The sequence below is a fragment of the Ursus americanus genome, chromosome 19 (genome assembly GCF_024610735.1).
Source record: "Ursus americanus isolate L20-20 chromosome 19, mUrsAme1.1.p, whole genome shotgun sequence".
NCBI classification, from domain to species: Eukaryota; Metazoa; Chordata; class Mammalia; order Carnivora; family Ursidae; genus Ursus; species Ursus americanus.
Window position 1 is genome coordinate 34,823,114 of NC_142145.1, and position 26,369 is coordinate 34,849,482.

Genomic DNA, 26,369 nt, shown 5'->3' on the forward strand with positions numbered 1-26,369 from the left:
ATCTCAGAGAGGCAATTCCAGATCAAACGGGATTTTTGGATCACGTTATCTCTGAGATTCCTTCCAACCTCAGAATTCAATGACATTATTGGGGTGTGTGAGTGTGTTTGTGTAAGAAAAATACCCATGAAACAAACATGTGCAAAGGTGTGTTTTCTATGTTCCCAGAATTTAGAGTACAACTTTTGTAAACTTAACCTTCAGATATTGGTTTCTAGAATATTTTTAACATGCCATTGTATGGGTGTTGCCATTAGTTCCTTCATCCACTTACCTGTTAATTATTCTTCGATGGACAATCTTTAAAATTATAATTCGCTCTGCACAGTCTTTTAGGAACTCTGACATTCGCTGTTTTAAAACTGGTTTCATTTCATGTTTTGCAATTGCCTTGAGGTGATCCCATGAAGCTTTGCATCTTCTCTCCATCTGACATAAATTATCCTGAAGTTGATCAAAGTCAACCTGAAAATCGGAGGGAGAACAATTGTAAAGGCGCTGAAACCACTGGACACCAACCTGCACCAGGAAATTCAACTGCCTCCGGGAAGAAACAAACATCAAAACCAAATTTACATCTTGAAATACAAACGTATTTATGACCTAAAATTATCCACATGTGGATTTGTCATTATCTTAACATCAAATTATTTAGTGATAAAACTGTTCTCCAAATGAACCCAATGCAAATATCACTCTTTTCCCCCCCATATTTGGAAAGAAATCTTAGGAAAGTCTTCAGGAACTGTAAATTAAAACATGATATCAAGGAACTCTAGTACAAGAGGAACTGAGCAGATGTCTCATAAAATTTTTCAGAGCACTCTTGCTCTTCAGAGATGATTTTTCACTCAGGGCTATAGGAACAGACCGGTCATACAGGGACGGTTCTAATAGGGTGGGGCCAGCTCAGGGGCAGACAGCGTCTCTTCACAGTGATCTCTTACACTGTGTGACAAATGTTATTTATCCACCCACTCATTCATTCATTTGACCCACACCCATGGAGAAATGGGTGTATGTCAGTTCCTATACCAGACACTGAGGATGCAAAGATAGATGTTGAACGAGACTAGGCTGCTGTTCTCAAGGAGACTCAGTGTATAGACAGGTGTACAGACCAGACATTGAGGATGTACAGAAGCCATCAGGCATGCGCGTGCGTGTGTGTCTGTGTGTGTGTGTGTGTGTGTGTGTGTGTGAGAGAGAGAGAGAGACAGAGAGACAGAGAGAGAGAGAAAGAGACAGAGAGAGAGAAGTCTTGCTGGCAGATGCAAGCCACATGTGCAACGAACAGATGTGCTCTTCAGGGAAGTGGGAACAATCTGGATTAACTGAGGTAGCCTGAGCGGAGGCTTTCTAAAGTGATGCTTTGGCTGAATCTCTAGACTAGAAATTATGTGAATCACAGAGTTCATCATGAAAAGAATGCACTTGAGGGCATTTAACGCAGAGAGCTGTGGGACAGGGGAAAGAAACTGAGAAGGCGAGGAGGGGAGGCAGAAACAGATAAGTAGGTGAGCTGTAGGCAGGAGACTGAGGGCACAGAAGTAGATGCAGAGGGGAAGATGGTGGGAGAAAGCGAACGCTGGCCAAATCAAGGTCAGAAGGAGAAATCAGATGCCTGGAGGTGAGGCGCCATTGCTTAGATGACAGAGGTCAAGGGATGTGAGCCTGGATGTGAGTGCGCTTGCTGGAGTGGTCCCGCCCTCCACGAGACAATGGAGGGGATCAAGTCAAGGAAGGTCAGAGAATCTATCACCAGGCGGGATGAAGCCAAGCTGAGCACAAGGGATGCCCTGGGGGCCAGGCAAGACCTCGCAAGTTCTGGGTTTCTTGGGTGCTGAAGAGCCAACAACAGAAGGCAAGTTTAGGCAGAGCCCCGGCATTCAGGTAAGCAGGGGGTTCGTGTGATTTGGAGAAAAATGGCCTGAAACCAAAGGAATTCTGGGCCCAGAGTAGAAAAAGCTTCACTTTCCTATGATAGACTGGAACTGAGAAAAAAAATCAGGTGCTCATCTGAGAAGGAAAAAAAATATAGATTTAGAAAGGCACTAAATAGTTCAAAGAAGAAGTCTAGAAAAGGATCCGGATGACCTGGGACTGACAAGTAATGTCCAGGAGATTTTAAGCCAATTGCTACACGTCTAATCCTAACTCTCTGGATCTGTCCTCATTTGCATCTGGCAGCTCCCGGATGGACAATAAAATAAGCTCAGTTCCGCTCCGACAGGCACCGAGCAGCCCCACTCAGTCTAACCAGGTGACACTCGCCCGGCGCGGCCGTGGACACAGCAGCCGGCGGACCCCGTGGAAGGGATGGTTTTCCAGGGAAGAGAGTCCGCCGTGAGCCCTTAAGGGGGGGGCGGGAGGCAGGAGCCCACTGCCACCAGAAGCCAGGTGCGGAGGCTTCCGACGAAGTGCAGTTTGGGGGTTGAGCTTAATGCAGCCTCTCCTGAGGGGGCTTGGAAGCCTGCCTCCTCTGGCTGGCTGCCCGGCCGCAGGCCACAGGCACAGGTGTCCTGAGTCTGCACAATTCTCCCCGACCTCAGGTTCTGTCACCAGCTCCACTCGGGAGGGGACGAGCAGAGGCACAGAGAGGTGAAGTAGCTTGTGAGAGACCACACGGCTCGAAGGAGTGGAACTGGGATCTGAACCCAAATCTCTCAGGCTCCAGTCTAAGTTCTCAACCAGCATGTGGTAAGCCTAGATTTGCCCCTAAAAAATTCCACCCCAGAGACACAGCTGGCCTGGCCGCCTTCTTTGAGAAGGAACAGCTCTCCTGAGGACTGATCCACAATGGGCCACTGTTGTGTGTAGGAAGCCCCATGAGCTGTGCTCTGAAGCAAAGTCAAATCTTATCAAGTCAGACTGGGACGCCGTGGGACAGCTCAGGGGACACAGTTATCCTGCAGATGCCGGACAGCCTGCCCCCAGGGGCTGCCGTGCTGAGACCCCACGTGCAACAACACACCAGGGGACGGAGCGAATGCAAGGAGGAGTGAGGTTTCCTGAGGCTTATTTTGTGCCTGTCTACACAGGACGACCCCTCAGGACCCCAAAAGGCATTGGGAGTAAAAGCTGAGAAGGGGTAGCTGCCCTCTTGCAGGTCACAGGGAGCTGGGTCAACAGTCGTCTTTAGCAACTGCCAGAGTTAATAGGTAAAATCGACCTGCGCTTCAGGCTTGTGCAGCCAATCTTCGCACAAGGATAAGTTATTTTGTTATGACTTAACTACAAACTGAACATCCTCTGGGGATGGGGCGGGGCGGCGGCCGGGGCAGTCGCTGGGGGCCAGCCTGGTGTCAGGACTCCGAGGCCAGGGCTACTTTAGTTCCAAGCAGGCTCCACCTAGGAGAAGACCGTGGGAAAGAACAAAGGACCACGTATAACTACGGAACGGATTTGTCCTGTGGGGTCTGGAAGCAGGACAAAGAGGCCTCCAGATATGCAGCAGACTCTGTCTCAGAGACAGGTGTTCCTAAGGAACTGCCATCTGAGAAGGTGCTCAGGGCAGGTGTCGGAGCAGCCGTTGGAGGGCCCCCTGCTGCCGCACGCAGAGGGGCTCTAGGTCTTGGTTAGGAGACGGATGCGATATCTGTAAAGACTTCAGAACACTGTCTGGCACGGAGTAAACACAGAAAGCGTGCCTGTGAAGTACAGGAGTCTGCGTCTCAGAAGCCTGCGGTCAGCGGTTGGAGCTGCGGGACTGCCGGCCATGCGTCCTTCGGCCTCAAGGCTGGGCCCCCGTCAGGCCGGCCCGGGGCCCCCTGCTTGCTGTACTTGGCAGCTGCCGGCCTGTTGCTCCTGAGTTAGGTGAAGGAGGGTCCCAGGCCCTGGGGTCCCACAAGCCAGTTCTGTGGGAGAAGGCGGTGAGAGAGAGTTCCGTGAAGGAGACCTCAGCAAGGCCCCTTCCCCACTGCCTGCCTCTCTCTCTCCTCTTCTTATACTAGGGTCCAGAGTGTCCCAGAGCTAAAGGTCATCTGCTTTCAGCTTCTCAGCCTGCTCAGGTTGGGTTTCCAGAAGTTTTCCCCACACTGGCCTGACTCCTTTTGCCCTATGAAGCCGTTCCCCATGCGGTTCCTGTGGCTCCCGAGACCCTCACATTGTCCAGCTGTGCCGTGTTGGGGATTCCTCGGGGGTTCTTCAGCCTCAGAAGTGCTCCTGCAAGTGGGGGCAGCTGGGTGTCCAGCTATTGCAACTGTCTCTTTTCTAATAAACTACAAGTTCATGAAGATTTTAACTGTGCACTCGATTTAAGAGTTTGCAGCTGAGGGGCCAATGCTACATACTGTTTACAGCCCTATAAAACCGTTCCCTCTGTGTAAGATCATAGGAATAGCCAGCCAGTCTTTGGCGGAGCAGAAGGCCAGGTGCCCTCTGTTTCCTGGCTCCACGCCTCACTGCAGGGTCCTGTGGAAGTCTGAGGAGGAGCCAGACTGCATCGTTGTGACATTTTTGCCCACTGAAACCTAGTGGAGAGGTGTTCATGCTCGGGAGAACCCAGACCTCTGAGTAACACTGCTCCATAGTGGACGCGGAGCTAGGACCAGGAGGGCAGACCTGCCTCACATACCTCAGTAGGAAAGAATCTGACAGAGAACCAGAGATGGGGAAAGGATCTTACAAGTCCATTAGAATCGGCATCAGACGAGTCAGATCCACAAACTGTAGAGCAAGGGTTGCAAGCAGCACTTGGACATTTTTACTTAATAGAGGCTGCGCTCCTCCAAGATGACTGACAGAGATCCAACATCTGAGGGAAAGGCACGGCCCACTCTTCCGTGCCCACGGACGTACCTTGGCTGACCTGGTGACGGCCCCGATCTCCGAGTACAGATCAGAGCTGTCTGGGAAGTTTTCTACCACCATGGTGCACACGTGGTGGAGAAGCGACTGCTTGTGCACGGTGTCTTTGACTTCTGGAACCTTCTCGAGGTAGCTTAACTCAAACGCTTTGGCCTGTTTGGTGAACGTTAAATAAAAGGCAAGAATAAGTTTTACACAGGCTCTCAGAGAGGCACAAAGGGCTAGAAGCAATGCCCTGTTGGAGTACTGGGCATGAAATAAGCCTCTGGCTCTTTCCCACCACAGCCGTCAGCCACGAGCTGTCCCAGGCCTCTACCCCGAGATCAGGGAGCTGTGGGGCTGGGTCTCCACCATCTGGGTATCTACAACTTCTTTCTCTCTTTGCCCTCTACTTTTCTACTTCTTGACCAAAGATAGGCCAATTTTTCTAAAAAGTTGGTTTATAATGTGTATAAGTACAAATATTTGAGTGATAAGTTCAGGGAAAAAATGGGGGGAGGGAAGTGGAAGAAATTCTTTCCAATGTCAGTTTTGAGAGTAGCCAAGCTTCATAAGGAACAGGGTGCTTATTTTTCTAAATTTTCTTATTTAATAGCAAGATACAGACTCAAATAAGTAGGCCCTGGTAAGTTCAGGATGAAATCCTTCCAGATTTTCCAGCAAGAAAATACAAAAGTTACTTCATTTGTGCTTTGGAGGACCAGAGGTACAACCTCCCTCAGCAAATGGAGAGCAGGGATTTTGTGACAAGGGAGGTAGGAGAATAAGGGATACAAAACACTTACATTAGTTCCATTTAGAAAGTTCCCAATGGCTAAGAGAGTAGACAGGATAAAGCCCAAGGTTTTATTGTTCTCCAGTTGGTCTATTCCTTCCTTCAGATCCAAAAGTGGTTCTGCCACTTCCTTTCAATTAAAAAAAGTTGGAAGGTGATGATAAAGAATGCACATTTTGGCTTTCCTTTGTTCTTTTCAACTTTTGTACGAGGTAACAACAGAGGCGTTCTCTTGGTATTAGGCAGTCCCATGTGATGGGCGCACGCACCTAAGTATGGAAAAGTGCCAAAGGGCAGTGGGGAAGTCTAGTCCTCAAAGTCTCTTCAGTGGGGACCAAATGGGTGTGCGTGGCTACCTGTGCCGGGGTGACAAATGCTCTGTCTTCCCTCGTCCCTGCCAATCCACCAAGCTCAGGCAGGACCCTTAGACCACCCTCCCCTCTTCTCTACTTCCTCTGCATGTACCTTCAGCATTTGGACCATGGTCTTCCTTTTTGCTTTCTCCTTCTAGGCAGATGACACCAGAAACTGCCCCTCACTGTCCCTGGACCCCTCAGGTCTCCTAACCTCCCCTCTGGGCACTCTGTGGCTGGCCACTTCTTTGCTCTGGTTACTTTCTAGAAGACTGCCACCCTCATGACCGCCACTGCCTTTGTAATTCCCACTCTCGCAGACTTTCACACTGGCTTTGAGACTACGTCATGCCAAGTCACCTCAGCAGTCCTACGTCTCTTCATCCTCGCTTGATTTCTGAATGAATTCAAACACCATGGTTCCCTCCTGATGCCCCTACACCCACTGCCACCTACCTGGTCCTCAGCATAAGACCCTGCTGCCTCCTTTGCCAGAGGATGGAGACTATACGGGCTTCTCAGTTAAGCTATTCCAGCTCACCTTCCATCTCTTTCCTCCCTACTGGTTCCTTCTGCTCAGCCTGTAAAAATACTCCCATTTCCTCAGGTAGAAGACACCTGCTCCTTCCACTTCTTACTCAGATGAATCTCCCCATGCCTTCACTGTTAAGGTCCCTTTCCTTCTATTCTCCTCTCAACCTCTTAGTGTGTTTCGTCCTCAGCTTCCTACGGAGGTACTTTCTCAAAGTGACTCCATGCCAGGCTAACCGCCGCAGTCAATGGTACTATAGTGACTCGTCAGGTGGAAAGATAGTAAGTTACTTTCTATATTGTGCATTTCTGTGTTTTCCAAATTTTTACAACGAGTTTACACAAGTCAGAAAGTTAAAAAAATTTTTTTAACCGGCGATCTGGTACCCTCGAGCAAGTGTCTGAGGCTGAGGCCAGGCAGCCACTGGAGAAAAATGCCTCAATGGCAGCCGGCCAGTCACTTAGTGTAGACACAACCTCACCATAACCAACTTGCCCTTCAGACCCTCACTCAAGAATGATACTTCATAACCTTCACTCATAAAAAACTGACTTTCTCAACGCTGGGGGTGAGGGCTGGCGGCCTCCCTTCCTAAGTGCATACCTTTTCTGTTGTTTCATAATCCATCTTGAATGCCCACAGGTGGAGCCGAGCCGAGAGCTCGCTGATGGAGGACAGCGTGAGGAGGAACTGCTCAGCACTGCCCAGTGGCACGTCAGGGTTGGCCAGCTGCGCCTCCTGGATCTTCTGCTTCTCTTCTTCGGTGGGAATCATGGTTAGAATTTTCTGGAAAGATGGAACAATGTAGTACATTCTTAGTGACGGACCCTAGCCCAGCCCTTTGATGTTTCCAAAATCATACTGTAATTTTCCAACCAGGTAGTGAAAAGATTCTGTCAGCGTTCACATCATTCACAAGTGGTACACCATTATAAACCAAATACCACAAAGAAGAAAAGTCCCAGGAAGAGTCTAAATTCACATTTATTGTTCTAAACTGGTCTCTCTCTCTCTCCTTTAATCTCCTGTTTCAGAAGGAATTTAAAAAACTTGCCCCAAATTTTCTGAAACTGAGGACATATTCCACATAATAGTCACACCACATATTCCCCCCACCAGTAAGTATGATTTCTCAAGCACCTAGTAGGTGCCACTTCTGTGTTCGGGCACTTTATTATTATTATTTTTGGTTTCTTCTGGCCTCACCCCCCACATGGGCACAGTCACAGAAAGGACATGGCAAAGTGAGGCGATTGAGCCCCAGTTTTAGCTAGAGGACCAAAAAGGAAAGCCCCAGGGAACTAGAAAGTGCTAGGGAGGTCAGGGAAAAGGAAACCCTGGCAAAGCAAGTGCAAAAATGGTGTTTAAGAACTTCTGGGGTCATCCCTGAGCTGTTGATGTGTGAATCTGACCTTAAACGTTGTATCAAAGACTTGGAAAACTGAGCTGACATTGGAACCACAGCCCAAAAGAGGCAGGTCAGAACCTGTGGCCTGAATCCAAGCGAGTGAGGGAATAATTTTCTTTTCTTTCTTTCTCTCTTTTTTTTTTTACGAGACCAAAATTACCAAAGATACTACAAGAAAACTGCAGACCAACATCCCTGATAAACCTATATGCAAAAACCCTGAACAAAACTATTTTTAAATATGTAAATGTCAATATATTAAGATATATAAACATTGTTATATTTTATAAAGTGACCTATTAAGAATAATAACCACAAGTTTGGTTCAGTACAAAAAACCAATCAATGCAATTAATCTACCATATTAGCAGTCAGAACAAGAAAATTCACATAATAATATCGGCTGATGGGGCGCCTGGGTGGCTCAGTCTGTTGAGCGTCTGACGCTCAGGGTTGTACGACTGAGCCTGATGTCGGGCTCTGCGCTCGGGGGGGGGGTCTGCTTGAGAGTCTCTCCCTCTGCCCCTCTCACCCATCTTCTCTCAAAAAGTCTTTAAAAAAAATAATGTCAATTGATGCAGAAACATTTTTTGTAAAATTCAATATCCATCCATAACAAAAAACTCTCAGCAACCCAGCAATAGAATGAATCTCCTCCATCTGATAAATGACATTTATGAAAAACCTCATATCATGCTTAACGGGAACAGACTGAACACTTTCCCTCTAAGACTGGGAACAAGATGGGGCTTATAAAATTAAAAAAAGACATAGAGATCAGAGAGGAAAAAGCAAAACTATTCCTAACACAGACAGCATAACTATGTGAATCTACAAAAAACTTATAATACTGTGAGTTTAACAATATCGTATGATTTAAAGTTAACATATTAAAGAACCATTTTATTTCTATATTGACAGCAAACAGTTACAAACTGAAATTTTAAAAAAGTACTATTTAGAGTGAAATATTTAGGTATAAATCTAACAAATCACGTGCAGGACCTATATGCTAGAAAGTAAAAATGTTAGTGAAAGCAATCGAACACAATCTAAATAAATGGGGATATACCATGTTCCTAGACTGAAAGACTCAATATAGTCAAGATGTTAATTTTCCCCAAACTGATCTATAAATCTAACTCAATTCCAACAGCAATAACACCATGAATTTTTTGTGGATATAGACAAGCTCGTTCTAAAAAAGTTATACGGCAAAACAGATGAACCAAAACAATTTTGAAAACGGGGGAGATCTACTGTACAGCTATAGGAAGAAGACAGTGTGGCCCAGGCCGTGGGACAGACACACGGATCAGTGGGACAGTACAGGGAGTCCGAAAATAGAGGACACAAATACAGCCCAGTGATTTTGACCAAGGTGCAAAGGCAATTCAATAGAGAAATGACAGTATTTTCAACAAGTGGTATTAGAACTGGAATCCATATGCCAAAAAAAAAAAAAAAAAAATTGAACCTCAAACCTTAAACGTTACGCATAAATTAACTCAAAAGGGATCACAGATCTAAAAGTACAAAGTACAAACTTGAAAGTACAAAACTTTCAAAAGGAAACACAGAAGGAAATGTTTGTGGCCCACGTTAGGGCAACAAACTCTCAGACACGATAGCAAAAAGAATAGGTTGAGAAACTGAACTTCATCCAAATTAAAAACCTTTTCCTCTGTGAAAGACACGTGAAGAGAACAAAAAGACAAATTATAGTTCCTCAAAGTTATTAAACACAGATTTACCATATGACCCAGCCATTCCATTTGTAGGTATTGACTCTTGAACAATGAAAACTTAGGTTCACATAAAAACTTATAAGTGAGTATCTGTAGCTTTATTCACAGTTGCCAAAAACGAGACCAGGTTACACAATCCTTCGACAGACGAACAGAGCAACCGTGGCACATCCCAGTAATGCAGTGGTGCTCGGCAATGAAAAGGGACCAACTATAGACACATACCACAACTTGGATGAATCGCAAAAGCATCGATCACGCCAAGTGAAGGAAGCCAGTCTCAAAAGGTTACACACTGCATGCTTCCATTTACGTGACTTTCTCGAAAAGACAAAACCATAGTCATGGGAAGAGATCAGTGGTCACCAGAGGCTACAGGTGGGTGAAGGGCGTGACTAGAAAGAGCTAGCATGAGACTTTTTCTGGGACACAGGATGGTTCTGAATCCTGACTATAGTGGTCACTACGTGGATTTATAGATTTTTAAAAGTCCTAGAACTGGGCACCAAAACATGTCAATTTTCCTTTATATGAATGCAAAAAATTCAAAATAAGATAAAAAACAGGACAAGACAGCATAATCCACAAACACATCATTCACATGACTATGATTCAGGATCTGTCCGGGTGGGGTGGCTGGCATCCTGGGTCTGATGGGAGAGTTCTCAGGGCTGGTCATCTTTGTAGTTTCTTAGAAGCCAGTGATACCAAACTGTTCTGTGCTTTAGTCATAGTGACGCTGCACAAGGGGAGCCTAGCTACGTCCTCTTCCAACATTCCCTTCATCGTGGCCCTCACGCTGAGACAGTGGGGGTGGTTGTAGGCATCAGGGCACACATCCAGTAGCCATGCTCGGTGCTCCCACCTGTCCACACAGATGGTATTAAAAAAATAACCAAAGCAATCTGAGATGTCACTCCTTTAAAAACATCCAGGATCTGAACTGAACTAGCCTTCAAAGCAAAAACTGAATTTGTATTTTAATTTTCTTACTGCTTAAATTGTTTGAAGCGTGTACGAGAATTCCAAAACAGAAAATTGTCAACACTCCACCCCCCCTTCCTCAGAAGGCATTTTCCTGCAATGATTTTAGCTGCTTCTTTCTTTTGGGAAAGTAATCAAACACTCTTACTTTTGTTTTTTACTTCTCTAATTTAAACCATTTGTTCACCACTGAAGATTTATGAGGTTGCCATCTGCCAGTTTATTTCACTTTATTTTTTTACACATCCCTGGCAGTCAAAATAGCCGCCAGGTGGGGGAATGGCGGGCTGAAGCCCTCTTCAATGAGCCGATGGCCCTCTCTTTCCAGGAGCAGAAGATAAGGGGTGAGCGGGAAGAGGTACCTTTAATTTGCCCCTCCGCCATGTCTGCGAATTTACTGATGATCTTACCGTCATCATTTGGTTTCACAGGGAAAAAGACATCAAACAAAACCACTACAAACTAATCTCACTGTTTGTTTTCTTTTTTTGCTTTCTCCCGGACGGTGTCCTGCCAGCTCTGCTTTAAGTCTGCTTGCTTGGTTATCTGAAAACCGTAGTCCAGAGAAAAATGGAGAGGTCTCATTTTTTATGAACCCAAATGCTTTTGGGTTTGGCCATCTCATTCACCTGCAGATAAGACCATCACGAGTTATTATTCTGCCCCGTGAGTCTGGAACAGAGCTGGAGAGAACCTAGCACAGGGATTTTGGTGACAAGAGCAGAAAGCTGGAGCACTCAGAGCTGGGGCTGGTTGGTGTACAACTTGTGTAATCTCATGAGTCAACGGCTCTCTGCTCATGCACTTATTCTTACGCAGGGATTTCTTCCCTTTGCTTCTCAAGGTACCTTGAGCGTATTTTCTTTCATTTTTAGGACTCCTCGGTGAGGCCTGTGGGGCAGAAACTGCTGCATCAGATTTGCAGGTGAAGTGGTTTGCCCGAAGGTAGGTTGGGTCAACCACGGCGGAGCTGGAGAGCCACCGAGGGGGCTGCTCCTACTTTCCCAGCACCATTGCCACAATTTGTGGCTATTCAGCCAGAAAGGCAAGACCCCCTGTGTGGCTAAGGCGCCCGGCTGAGTGACTGTGGCTCCTGGGCCCAGGCTCACCCGTGTGTCCAGCGCCCACTCCGATGGCAGTTGCACAGCACGAACAGCCTGAAAATGTGCTCTCGTTCTGTATATGCGGCCAAAGGGACTCTGTTTCTAGGACCCTGGCAGGCCTGGCAGCCACAGTGAGCCAAGGTAAGTGTCATATGGGACCATCCACGTGTGCTACTCTGCAGATACAGACGATAAAAGTCAGAAAAGCAAGAGAAAGAAGGAAAACCCTTCATACTTCATTTATGATAAGCCGATGACCTGTTTTATTTGGGAAAATGTCATGAATACTACTTAGAGATGGCCCCGAAATGTGCTCTCAAGTTCAACACTCTTATGAAAGATGAATTCCTTAATGCAGTGACTTAACCACTCTCTCAGGCCTTCGTGACAAAGCCGGACACACATCGCTGGGTTGCTAAGCAAAGCCGCAGGACGTAATTAAATACGTCCTAATCACATTTGGTACACAGAGGTTTCGAATGGCCCTATCGAGCCGTGGCACCATGCTACAGGGCCTGCGGCCAAGAAGCAGACAATTCGTTTGACAGAAGGCCCTTCAGGCGGTAGCTGGAAATCTTATTAGTAAAGATCTGTAAGTACACCACTTCCATCTCTTCTCCGTCCTGGCTTAGCTCTTGAACAGCAAGCCCAGAGAGTAAGTTCCGGGTAGTGGCTCAGGACAGGGATCTAGAACAGCGATGTCCCCTCAGGGCCAGGAGATCAACGGCCAGAGACAGCAGGTGACAGATGAGTGTGTCCGGTTTCCACTGGACTCTTCTCAGCACGACTGACCAGAACTGAAAAGCAAACATGGTCCCTGGGGCGCCTGGGTGTCTCAGTTGGTTAAGCACCTGCCTTCGGCTCAGGTCATGATCTCAGGGTCCGGGTCGGACTCCCTACTCAGCGGGGAGTCTGCTTCTCCCTCTGCCGTTGCTTGCGTTCTTTCAAATAAATAAATAAAATCTTAAAAAAAGAGAGAGACAGAAAGAAAAATATACACGGTCCCTGGATTCACAGGGGTGGCCTCAGGTCAGGTATCCTCAGGGGGATTTTGCCCCCAGGGTGCATCTGACGAAGCTGGAAACATATTTGGTGGTCACCGCTGGGGTGGTACCACTGGCCACTTTGGTGGAGGCCAGGGACACTGCTAACCATCCTACAACGTAGAGGACAGCTCCCAAACAAAGAAATGTCCAATCCAGGATGTCAGTAGTGACGCGGTTGAGAAACTGTTCAGACACACACTGTTAAAAATGCGCCACTCCCTGTGCTGTTGTGACTGGGGGTGCACTCACTGCACACTCACGACACAGCGAACGCTCAGGAAGGGTTCAGCGGTGTTTCTGTGGCTGTGTCCCCCCCGCTGTCACCAGTCCGCACCTCAGCTACTGCCCCGGGGGGCACACTGCAGGTGGCGCTGTGAGGCGGACTGCTTGCTTCAGGAGTCTTCTCCCTCTTGTTCCTTTTGTCACGAGCCCGGGCCCTGACTGACACTGGGACTCTCTCCTCATCCTCAACATAACAGCTGTATCACGAGCATCTGCCCACAGGAAGGAAGCTACGGAAGGCACGTTTACTGCCGCGTTGCTCCCATGCCCTCAGCCGCACTACTGGTGCTCTGCTCCTTCCTGGATCAAAAAGGTCCTCACTGGAAACCAGTCAGGAAAAAAATAAAAGTAATTTGCGTTATTCTGAAATCGAAGTAACTTATTGTACCTGAAACTTTCCCTACCCACGGAGAGCTACATTTCAGGAAAGAACAAAGGCAAACCCCAAAGGAATCAATCTTTCCTGACGGACTTTCAAGTTCTCATGACAAGAAGGGGAAATATTTTTAACAGGGGAAGATGTCATTTTTCCCTTCCATCAGGCTGGCTCCAGCTGCATTTGAAGCCTCTCTTTGGATGGATCTGAAGCTTTTGCGATCTCCAAAGGACACCGTGAAGTCAATACGACGGCTGGAATGTGTGCTAGGGCCTACCACGTAGTTCGCCCCAGATGAAAGACACGTTGCGCTGGGTTCATCCAGGTTGGCAGCTCCCACCTGCCTAGTGGCCAGCCAATGCTCTTCTCTTCCCTCGCTTCTCTGGGGGCCCCAGAGAGGGACTGCCTCACACTGAGGCCTGGCCTGCTGCCTTCTCACTGTCCGGCAACTGCCTCAATGTTCCTCTCTGTATTTGCCTGCTGTCACCGGCTCTCTCCTTTAGACCCCTGCCTCGGCCTGCCACTCGCTCTCATTCCTTGGCTGCCCACCTAGATATATTCACCTGGTCTGTTGCCTGGCCTGACTCCAGGGCTGGGGCTCAGTTTCCTCCCCACGCAGACAGCAGATGCAGGCTCCACCTCATACTGGCTCCTGGAACCGGGCGTGTGTGTGTTTCTCAGAGTGGAGCTGCTCGGGCTTTGCATTGGTTCCCTAGGGTTTAACCACCAAAACCGGGTGGTCAAAACAACAGAATTCTCTCAGTCTGAGGGACTACAAGTCTGACAGCAAGGTGTCAGCAGTGTGGTGTTCTCTACGAAGGCTCTAGGGAGGAACGTTCCTCACCTCTTCCTAGCTTCTGGTAGTTGCAGGCGATCCCTGGTGTCCCTTGGCTTCTAAACGCATCACTCCAATCTCTGCCTCGGTCATCACGTGTCAGTCTGCTCTGTTTCTGTCCCTGTGTTCTCGGTCTTCACAGGATGGCATTCCCCTCTGTGTCTCTGTCCAAACTTCCCTCTTCTTATAAGGACATTAGTCCCTGGAGTAGGGCCAACCCTAATTGAATATGACATTATCTTGATTGCCTCTGCCAAGACCCTATTTCCAAATAAGGTCACAATCTGAGCTTGTGGGTGGACATGGATTTTGAAGGGACACTACTAACCCAGTATAAGCCTCTAGGAGCCCAGTTTTTCCTGCGGGGGCCTCTTCTTTCCAAAGCACAGAGGCATGCCCGCCCTTCTGGGTTCAGACCCACTTGGCCCCATGGACCCCAACTGCTCCTTCCCACACTTGGGGTCATGGGTGAGCCTTGCACCGTGGTCCTGGGCCCTTCCGCCCCGTCAGGAGCTCATTCTCCCTCTGCAGCCAGTCTTCACTGTCCTGCCCACTCTCCAGTCCCTCAGATAAGACTGCGCATGAATGAACCCCAACTATGGGAAGCCTTTAAAGGGATCCCGGGCTCCTTGCCACAAAGCAGTGTCTTCACATCCCCATGGTGACCCAGCAAGCCCCAGGCTATATTGCTCATCTGGAGGAATCTACGTGCTGGGCCACTTGCTCCACACACTCTTTCTTTGTTATTAGAAGAGAGGCTTTAACTTGCCGCAGAGTGGAAGCATCCCATGGTGGACACAGAACAGAGCCTGGTAGACGAGCGCTGAGCCCGGCAGGCCATACAGTCCCAGCCAGCGACCCACCTCTCTCCACTGCTGCCGTTCAGACCAACAACTGCCAAAGGCGCAGGGGGCGTGGGTTCTCCAGCTTATCACCCCCGAGCTAGCTCTACGCATCCCACTGAGCGCCGAGAAAGAAGGAAAGTCATTGTTAGGGAGGTGAGCATGCGCTAAAAGCCCTACTCATGAAACTGTTCATTCAGCACGTGCGGTGGGAAACGACGTGAAACAGACCCCACCAGCCCCCTCAGGAGGTTATCCTCGTCTTCTTCCATGCTGAGGTAGGTGAGCGTGGTCAGAAGGCAGGCAGTAAATGAACCAGAGAGTGAGGCTCATTGAACTTCAGGCCAAGTGGGGCTTCCCCGCATGACCCAGAGCTTTACTAAAAAAATGTGAGAATTCTTAACGTTATTCAGAGTCTGGCTGAAACAGCAAAACGGCAAGCCACCCTGTGGAGAAAGTCATATTGGACACAGTAACGCTTTACATATGGGACACGTTAACAGAACACAAATAATGCTTGATAGAGCTTCTCTTACCTCAATTCCTTCTTTGTTTAAGGCATATTCATCAAAATTCAAAATGGCTATCTTAATCGTTCTCGGAGGTGGCAGCACTGTCAGACCAATATTAATGGCATTGCTCCTCTTGGGGTCCAGGACGATGACCTCCTGCCTTTTCCCATCGGCAGCAGTTTTCTTGGTGATAAAAAAAGGAGAATCCAAGATTAATGCATCATCTTTGGTCTTTTCTGTGTTTCATTACTAAAAGCAAACTCACTACTTATTTAGAGATGAAAACAAATGGCCCCGATTCAGCTCAGGGAAGGGCTGGCTACCGCTCTGCACAGAGGAAAGAGATCAAGGATTAGCTCTGAGAAGCCGCCAAGCATGGGTCAGCAATGGAACTTCACGAGTCAGACACATTACAAAATAAAATTGATTTTCCTTCAATTGGGAAAAATGTAATATTTGGCAGGAAGAAAAAAAACCCTGTTTTTTTCCATAGAAGCAGTGGAAACAAAACTAAAACCTCTCAGAGCTCCCTTCCTACAGGCTGCAAGGTGTTGGAATGTGCCTTGGTTGGCCCTAGCGCAAATGGTATGAGCCCGGAGATGGAGACCATCAGTGTACATGCTGAGAAAACAAGAGTGACGAGGACAATCCGACCTCGTTGGTCAGTCAGCCCCTCTGCATCCCCGGCTGCAAGTCTCCAGGCTCCTCACACCATTTCCACAGCCTGTGCCCCTGCCAACAGAGGACCTGCCACCCTTAGACACCAGGCGGCTGCCCACTGGGAGGTGAAGAGGGGCCTTCTGAGGAAGGGAAACCAAAAGGAACCCGCTCAAGAAGAATGAGGGGTGAATGGGCAAAGGGGCCAAAGAGAGGGACAGGTGTCCTCACGGAGCCTTGTGTGTATGGCCTCCCTGCTGCCCTGGGTGCTCCTTGGGGGGCAGGCCCTCAGCTAGCACGTGACCAGAGCCTAACAAGTCTGTGAGGTGGTAAGCCAACAGGGGCCAGGGCCGCGATGACAAGGCCCTCCGCGCCCCCCTCAGCTCTCCAGAAGTTAAGGGTGGGTGGCAACGGGGGCCAGTGGATGAGACCCGGCTCACAAGCACCCTGTTTGTGCTCAGATTTCCCTTGAGACAAAACAGAGCTGGGAGGATGACTGTGTTCACATATGGAACGAGCCCAGGACAACACTGATGAATGTGGCACAACGAGCCTACTGAAAGAAAAGACCTGTTCAACACGATGGTGGGTGTGCTCCCCATGGGAAAGAGCTCAGCAGCGGGGTAACCACCATACCTGGGGCTGGAGGGGGTCAGGGTCTGGAAGGGCTGACACTTGAGCTGGGCCCTAAACATTGTCTAGGATCGAGCCCGGAACTGGGCAGTTAAGACAAGGAGAGAAGAGGCTTTGTCTAGCTCGCTGGGAACTGCCAAGGATGAGGCTGGAGGCTGGGGGGCCACATGCAGGGGAGCTCAGGGGCTGGCTGCTCCAGGCCCCAGCCGAGTGGCTGATGCTTGGACGGCCGGTCTCCTGTGCACAGGCCCTCCCGACTGGCCGGGCCTGCGAGTGGCGGAGCTTTCTGGAGAGGCTGGCTTGCTGCAACACTGGAGGCTGGAAGCTGGCAAGGAGAAATGGACTGTGGTTCCTTAAGTCCTCCCAAGCCCTTCCAAACGCAATTGCTAAAATTCTATTTTAAATCCTTAAATATGCATTTGGGAATAAATTAAAATTTCCTCATGAAGAACTGAAAGCATCCCAGCTGTTCTGGGGCCTGGTGGCCAGGAGGAACAATTCCTGTGGGTGTGAGCAGTTTTGAATGCCCAGGGACATGTGGTGCCGAAGGTTCACCACTCTGCAGGGCAAACCGATCTTCTATGTATTTAATCAAGTAAGCTCACTAGTAGCCCCTGAAATTCAGCTTTCAAACCTAAGATATTATTTTGTGTGTGGAAAGTGAAGAAGGAACGAGAAAAGGTTTGGCAAAACAATGAGAAGAGGCAGTGAAAAGGGGTGCCAGCACGTGAGGCCTGGAGACCCTACGGTAGACATCCCATCAGCATGTGGAATGGTGCCACATGAGGAGGGTAGCAGGGACGGCGGGAGGCAAGCACCCCCAGCCAGGCTCCAGGACAGCAGGCATCTCCTGGAAGGCAGGGGTTCCCTGGGAATCATTACTCTTAGCCTCTCATCTATAGAGCCCCTCTCACTCCAAGAGCCTGGAAAGATGACTGAGCAGACTGAGCCCAACCCAGCCTGTGTTCAAATGAGGAAAAGATGCCCCCCTCTGGCGAGACAGAGCCCCTGGCAAAGAGCTTGAGAGAGAAGCACCACTCAGATTTCAGTCCTTTCCCCTCAGTCAGCATTCAGGACAGCCTACAACGTGCAGACACCTATGTGACCGGCTCTGAGCCTGACCTGTCCTTGTCCCCGTTCCCAACAGAACTCAGTTGACACCAGTGGACACGCCCACACACTCCCCTGCGAGTCAGGGAGCAGCAAGCCACTGAGCATCCCGAAACGACAGGGAGAGCTGTCCCCAAAGATGACTCCGCATGTTTTCAGAGCACTTCGACCCACTCGGCGAAGGAAAGAATAAGAATTAAAGCAGTATCTGAGGAGGGCACGTAGTGCACGGGGCACTGGGTGTTACTGCATCAAAAACTAATGTGCTGTATGGTGACTAACATAAAAAAAAAAATCAGAGTAATATCTGAAATTGAATTTTTCAATCTCTGGATTTTATCCAAGAGGTGTTCTAAATGCTGTTCTTCATAATTAAAACAGACTCCACTAGATGCTGAACACGCAAGTGCCCTGGGGTCTGTGCTGCCCGAGACAAGGGAGGGGTCATGTGGGGATGTCCGTTCTCTCCCTCCCTCCCACAGTAACCTAGAACAGCACCTTCAAGGGTGGGCCCAAGGTCTCTGTGCCCGGGAGCACATGTCCGTGTCTCAGGATCAGCAGTCATCAAGTCTGAAGCATCTCAATTGTCTCTCTGTGGTCAAAGCCCCAGATCAGTAAGTGTGACCTTCGTGATGTCCTTCACATGGTCCCGTGACAGAGTCTCTGCTTGCAGGGCCCTGCATCTTAGAGCGGACTGGTTCCAGAGAGCAGCCCCAACCCAGGAAGCGGACAACTAGGTGAATCTGGGGCTGCAGGGAACGGTCACAGCCCTCCCCCAAGCCTTAGCAGCCAGCAATAATCACTTAAACCAACTACCTCTTCTATACTTCTCAGAAGTCCTCTAACCCCTGGGGCGTGGGTGCTGCCTGTTTGGAGTCTCTTCCTGGAAGGGCTCACTTCTACCTTCCTGGAAGCTAGACCTTCAGTCTTCTTGCATAGCTTGGAAAAAGGCTGTTGAACTGCCTTAGGGGCCTCCTTCCCGACCCTTCTGAGAGGTCTCTGTTGGCCTTGACAGCACTCTTTCCGTGGAGGGTAACCTCTTCTCTTACCAGTTTGGCCATTTACAACTCCCCCCCCCCCCCCGCAATCTTCTTGGCTGAATCAGAAACAAAAACAAACAAAAGCCCTACATGGCGTCCAAGGCTGAAGCACTTCCCCAGAGACACATTTCTGGAAAGGCAGCGGTTGGCGTGCTAGAGGGTCCCTGAGAGTTGGGGCTTCAAAGGCGGTGCTCTCTTAGATACTAAGCATTACTGCCTGGTTCCGCTCAAACGTTTGGGTTAACCAGGCTTTCTGGAAGCAAATAGAGCCTGGTTTCTTCCCAGGGTACCCCGTACCCCTTAAGGAAGTTCCTCTTTTCCCCTGAACACTTCGGGACATATTTGGAAAAGTGGCATGTTCAGAGACATATGGTTTCCCCACCCTCCCTTGATATTATTCTTTGGTTGGCGCAACTATCTCACCCCAGAGTCCGCTGCTCCTGTTTTCACTTTCTGCCAAGTCCTAGCCTAGCATGCTGTGCCCAGAGCCCGGGCCCCCAGGAGCCTCCTTCCAACAATCCTTTCCTCCCTGAGAGTTCTTGAGACTCTCTCAGGTGGAGGATAGAGCTTTGGCTGATTGACTTTTTGTCAAAGAATACTAGAAACAAAATGGAATCCAAGGATCACATGGACAGACTTAGGAGCCCTGAAAGGTAACTTCAGCTGGGATCTGACCATTCATGGCTGTGTGACTTTGGCAAGTCACTGGACCTCTCTGTGCTTCAGTTTCCTCTCTGGCACATATCTCACAAGGTTTGCTGTGAGAATAATATGACAATGGATGTAAAGCAGCAAGAACAATGCCTGGTTCATGGTAGGAACTACAGAAGTATTTGCTAGAACTATCAGAATAGTATTACTGGTATTAATACATGCAAAGTACTTATGACAATGCCTGGAACATAGTACTTTCTAAAAATGAGCTCTTACCTGTTTCCCAACAGCGATTCCTTTTTATTGTTTTTACTCTATTGACATTTTAAAAATACGTGGTCTACCAATATATATTTTTCATGCCTAATGCATCTACCACATTTACTGATAAAAGGCACCTACATAAATACGAATGTCAGATCAGATCAGTGGCCCCACCCTGAAGATGATAGTTCCAGAGGAAAGCATAGAGACTCCATACTCAATGTAGCCCACAGAGCTGCTTGCCGGGGACACGGACAAATTGCATGGGGCTTTGTGAATGACTGAAAATAGCTCACAGGTGTTCATTAGAGTCTGCACAGACCTTCAGGCACATAGAATCCCAGAAAATGAGCGCATCTTCAGGGATACTAAAGATCTTGCAAAAAAGAATGTAGAGAACATCTTGGTTTCTGTTTTTAACAAAGAATATCATGGTGATTTCCACATGCCGAATTCCCTTCTGAAGCTAATAGACTGGTCTCCAGGACTAATGCAAAGGGATATTCTAGAGAAAGAACAGGAGATTTTCCTTTTCCAGAAGACATGGCTGCCTCCATGACTGACGGCAGAAAGGGTAAACATTAAGTCACTACCACTAGCTGGGAAAAATTCAACATCATGTATCTGAGGAGGAAGCAGGACTGATCAATCTACTAACACTTTCTGAAGGGAAACCAGAAAAGCATTTTAGACCAGTGCTTTACAACTGTGGGTACACAAAGAATCTTCAGTGGTACTTCTAAACATCACTGACGTGTGGATTCTATCCTCTGAGATTCTGACCTCCTTGGTCTAGAACAGGGCCATGGGTCATAGATGTTAAATCATCTCTCATGCAATTAGAGTCACTGATTCAGACTTTTTGTAAGTCTAAAGGCTTTTGAGACAGGACTGTTGAGTAGAAAGGCATTCTTTCAAGAGGAATGCAATTTAAAAATAGGAAACAAAAGGCAGGGATAAGAGAACATTTCTTAAAATAGGAAAACAGTAACAGGGTCCTCCTGTTCATTCTAAGATGTAACAAGGACTGGTCCTACCATTTTTATGAATGATGTAGGATAAAGTCCCAACAGCTATAGACAATGTGGGGAGTTTTTATCAATGTTACAACGCGAATGACGTACCCAACAAATGCCAAGCTCACAGCCCAATGCAGGGAGCTGAACTGGCAGCTACAGAGAAAGTCTTTCCACACTCAGGGGTAAAGCAGCTTTGGATGCTGACTCCTGAAGACACGGCCACACATTCTGCCACAGCTAACACCACACAACCGCATTGTGGGTGTGGTTCTTGGAAATAAAACAGAAAACCTGGCTCCACCTCTCCACACAGTCCTCGGGCTTCTGCCTGCAGCAGACCATGGTAAGGAAGACCAAGGTCAGACTAGCGCTCCATGGAAGGCAGAAAATTCCTCATGAGGGCAAATATGAAATAAGCATGGGGGGAGAGGGGACCCACGTGGGGAGGCATGCCATCTGGGCAGGTAAACAGGGCTTGGTTTCCAGTCTCCTGATGCTGCCATGAAGAATCAGTCCTCTGAATCTCTAAAGACTGATTTTACTAGAAATAAAGGACGCAACCTTTAAAGAGTGGATATTCAGTGTATAGAACTTGTCACCCAGATGGTGCTGTGACTGAACGTAGAATCTGTGCTCAGGATGTGATTAGATGAACACCCCTAAGCCGAGAACACTCCCATGAAATGCACGACCTCTCAAAACGCTTCTTAGCATCGCTGTCACAGACCCTGGGTCTGGCTCAGCAAAGCACGGGCTTTACGATGATAAATCATTCCTCCTCACTCCCTGCTAACTGCCAAAAGAGTGACGCCAGAAGATATTTTCAAAACTGCCTGTTGAGAAAGTGACAATGACAATGAGGCCATGATACAGATGTCATAAAGATGTGACAGCTGTGGAATTTTCCTAAATCCTGTAACAAGGGAGACTGATACACATGGGCGAGCATTAAGGCAACAACATCACCCAACTATGTCTAAATAAAGGCTGAAAATCCCATAGTTAGGAAGAGAGTTTCTGAGGAACTTGCCAGAATAGGCTTGCCTTATCATGACGTTTAGGGGAAAAAAAGTATTAATTTCCCCGTTCTGCAGCAGTCTTCTACAGCTGAGGCTAGCTGCAAAACAGCTGTGTTTCCAATGGTCATCGTGTGTGTATAGTACCCTAACGAGGAGACCCCTGAGGGAGCAAGGAAGTGCTTTAATAATCATGCTGGGATGACAGGCATACACAGGGGCCAACCTGGAAACACTAGATGTATGGTCAGCCCACTGAAGTCCCAAAGTTGGGTTTTGAACTTCCAGACAGAATTCAGTTTTCTGAGGGTGATGTTAAATAAAATACCATTTCTGTATGTCCTGAACTTGAATACAAGGTAGAAAAACTTGACTCTCTTCTTGGAAGAATAAAACAGATTGGGGCGGGAGGGGGGAGTCAACATGGAGAGTGGTGGGGTGGGGGGATCAATACCTTCCTCATTGTTGCCTCAGTTTTCACTTTAAATCAGTGGTGTCAACTTTGATTCAGTCCCTGGGAAGCTTTTAAAAATAACCCAGGCTGGGGCTCACCCCAGACCAAATAAATCATCATTCTCTGAATTTTCTTAACAAGTCACTGCTAATCATTTCTGATACCCTTTGAAATGTCAGGGTAAATAAAGTTGAAAAAAATTTCTCCAAACCCATTTTGGAGCTCCCTTCCCATGATAAACTTAATGAGCCCAAGGGAGTAAGACAGGATTGAGTCCCCAAAGGGGACACCAAGTCTCTTCCTTCTTTCTGTTTCCTCTTCCACGCTTCACCTGTCTGGGTCTATCTGTAACTTAGGACCTAAAAACTGCCTTTTGGGAGCAGGAGGGACTTTGCCTCTCTTGATTAGGCACACAGGGTGAAGACCACTTCCTGGGGGCTCCTCAGGATCATGGCAGGTCCGCAGAGGTACTTCCCCTTACGTCCAGGGGCTTTCTGCCCTGACACCTTTCTCTGGGGTCACTCCTACAATCTCCTATGTGATTCACCACATCTTAGACCAGCAGTAGAAACACAACGTGATGAAATTTAGCACCGGATTTCTGCCTTTCTCCACAAAACATAATTAAAGTCATCTTACTAAAAAGCTATATATATTTCCTGCTGAGAGAGAAAAACTATTCCTAAAACTATGTGGAAAGGAAATACAAAAGCATACTTTTCTGTTCTTATTTCCACTAAGTGGTCACCCAGCCTTGGATCTGGAATGTGAATCTTCATTTTGGGGGTGACCTGGATGGTCATAAGCATGTTCCGGAACTCTGGTTTGGTGTAAGCTGCCTGACAAAACCCAAAACCGATTCCCTTTGCTCTGTGCTGGCTCGTGAAGTCTATTTTATTTTATTTGTGTTGCTCGTTATTGTGTTTAATGAAAAACCTCTCATGAGCCAGAATTCGGAAGTGGCTGTTTACAGCTGTGTTTTATGAAAATCACAATCGAGGATTAGAAACAGAAGTAAAATTGGTTATATCTGCACTGCGAATGTACACTTAAGGATTCAACTCTCCAATGTGATATATTTTTATCTTCATGTGCATTTTCATCTTTCGTAACATTTGTGAATTAGTTCCTGCTCACATTACTTATCCCCCCCCCCCCCCCCGCCAAAGAACAAAGGTACGGGTTTCTGGGTCCCACTGAAGAACATACTTGAATCCATGTGGTAAATTTTTCAATATACTATTACTTTTCTCTTATGCTCTCACCTTATAAAAACTAGGCAAACACGTGTCCTTTAGCCAGGCAATAAAGTATTTTATGAGATCATCACCTACTTCAAGCAAGAATGGAACTTCGGGCTACTGAGAGGGCGCTGACCAGACTCTTGTCACCAACCAGAGCAGGGCCAAAAGAAGGAAGGAGGCAGGTGGACCGCCCTTTTGGGTTTTCTCAGTGAAGCTCTAAATCTTGCTATTTCCTTTGTAAAAATGAAGTCAGAAGTAATTTCATTGCCAAACCATTACTCCCTTTTCTTCCTCCCACCCGAGTCAAGGGCCAGCAATGTAAGGGTGCTGAGCAACCAGGGGAAGCCCAGAGGGCGTACCCCCAGATGAGCCCACATGGGAGGTGGGGGCTGAGGGAGACCAGCCAACTAGATCAGTGGGTTGGAGGGTGGTGTGAGCGAGGGCAGGCCCCGGGTAACTCCGGGCCATCAGACACTGCTGTTTAAACCAGCCGGGCCTGTCTTCTCCCAAATGCCGGGCTGCACTGGAAGAACCGAAGGGGGTGTGCGGGCGGCTCAGCACCACGTCACCAGTCCTGGGAAAGTCAGGACACAGACGCACAGAGCGGGTGCCCAACCTCACCTTCCTCGATGTCATTTCCTAGAGAGGACCAAAGGGCGTCTCCTTTCGGCTGAAGGAGCGCACTGACAGGACCTGATTTGCTGTGCTGGATTCTAGCCGTTTGGATTTATAAGCAGGAGGAAGCTTTAATTCTGACATGGGGGGGTTCCTGAGGCTGGAATTGTTTAGACTCACATCACTGCTGAGACTGGGCAGAAATTAACATCAGTGTAAAGGCCAACTTAGGAAGAGCTGCCCTACCCTCCAAGGCCCCACCCCTCCTCAACCAGTCACTGATCCTGTCACTTGGCTCCTCGTCTGAAGAGCACTCTTGTCTGGACAATGCTGCACGTGCTTTTTGATTCAGAATTCATACTGGACTGGCAGGTTGGGGAGCCCGACTCAGGTGGCTTTATACTCACCCAAAACGCTGATAAATGGAACACATGTGGAGCTAAAACTAATTTATGGTAAGTTCCGGCCGGTAAGTCTTGCAGACTCTAAATCTAAGGACTCAGATTTAAACTAAATTAAGTCTTAGATTAAATCTAAGACTTAGACTCAGCTGTGTGGTTACAGCTGAGGTTCCAATAGACTACCACTACCATCAACTAGAATCAACCAAGGTAAGAGTAAGTAGACCCATCCCCTGGATAAAATCCATCTGTCTGATAAATCTGCACGACTGCTTTCCTCCAATTAATGCCAGCATCTATGATTGGGCTATGCTCATGTTCCCTGGTGGATCGTGCTGTCTTTTCCTCTGGGTTATTCGGTTCTTTGAAAGCTACTTTGCCTGACCGTGTTAGGAGGCTGCCGTCCATGTTAGCCAATCAAGGGTCCTGTACTGGTGCAGTTTACGTCTAGCACAGGACACAGACTAATCTCGGAAAGGGCAGACTTTTATACGGACCGCCTCTTTTTACCACATAGCCAAAGCAGCATGAAAGGATTTTGAAATACAATAGAGCTCTCAGTCCTACTCAAGAGCTCAAGAGCGGAAAGGAACTCTGCAAATCAAGGAGCATTTGGGATGCTAGCGGTACCTTCGAGACGGACAGTTCCTTAGATTTAGACTCAAACAGGTGCTCCAGCCTGGACGTGTCCACCTTAATAGGTTCCAGTTTCGACCACAGGAATTCTCTGCAGCGCCGGTTGTTCTTACATGGCCACTCAAACGGCCGCACTTCATTCCAGAAGAGACGGATGGTCTTCTTTTTCTTGGTGAATGCAGGCTGACCCCGGGGGACCTGGGGCCACCCTAAGCCCTGAGGAGCGTTGAATACTGGAGGAGGAGCCAATAAATTACCGGGGACTGGAGGGGGAGGCACGCTGTCCAGCAGGGGCGGTGGGGGCGGGGGCGGCAAACCCAGAAACGTGGGCGGGGGCGGGGGCGGCGGCCCCGGGGCCTCCCTGGGACCCAGGTCCACGTCCAGGACGTCCACGTCGTCCTCCTCCCCCAGGTCGGTGAAATCCATGTCTTGGATTCTGAGCTCCCTCGGATTGGCCATGAGCTGGTCCCAGATGTAGTCGGATTCTGTCTTCGGCTGTGCGGATGCTTTCTCTGGGACCTTGTCATCAGGCTCGGCGTCAGGGGAGACGGACCCTCTCCCTAGGTCCCCACTGTTGAATTTCTCAGCGAAGGCTTTCACGCTGCCCCGATTGTCCAGACAGCCAACGTCCATCCTCCTGACGCTCTCATCCTGGGCCAGAGAGTTGGCCTGCAGCGTGGATATCCTGCTAGCCAGGCTGGCTACCGCCTCCGCGCCCGGCTCAGTCCTCCCGCTCTCGCTCTCCGCCTTCTCCTCGTCATCCGTGGGCTTTCTGTTATGGGCATACAGCATGTCCAGCATGAACCTTTTGTTGGTGAGGATGTCGCCACACTGTTCATTTACACCAGCATCCTGAACACCCGTGGACCACAAACCTGAAAGCATACAGGTGGGAAAAAAAGTGAGCAAGTGGCAGGTGCCTAGTCTCATGAGAAAGCCGTTAGGTGATAGAGAGGCCTTACACACAGAGTGACAGAGAAGACACTGAAATAAAGCGATTGAAAAGGAAGGGGTCACAGCG

The 26,369-nt window shown here is 48.4% G+C and overlaps 1 protein-coding gene across 22 annotated transcripts in view; it reads right to left on the bottom strand.

Moving 5' to 3' along the window:
- FHOD3 (formin homology 2 domain containing 3) overlaps nt 1–26,369 on the bottom strand; it is a 450,733-nt gene that overhangs the window by 30,656 nt on the left and 393,708 nt on the right. For all 22 annotated transcript variants that reach the window (XM_045777869.2, XM_087869863.1, XM_045777879.2 and 19 more), the window contains 6 exons: nt 25,343–26,223; nt 15,630–15,788; nt 7,073–7,255; nt 5,595–5,714; nt 4,801–4,962; nt 275–465 (listed from right to left, as the gene is read on the bottom strand). In XM_045777869.2, the coding sequence (XP_045633825.2) occupies nt 275–465; nt 4,801–4,962; nt 5,595–5,714; nt 7,073–7,255; nt 15,630–15,788; nt 25,343–26,223 (1,696 nt within the window). The remainder of the gene's footprint in view (nt 1–274; nt 466–4,800; nt 4,963–5,594; nt 5,715–7,072; nt 7,256–15,629; nt 15,789–25,342; nt 26,224–26,369) is intronic.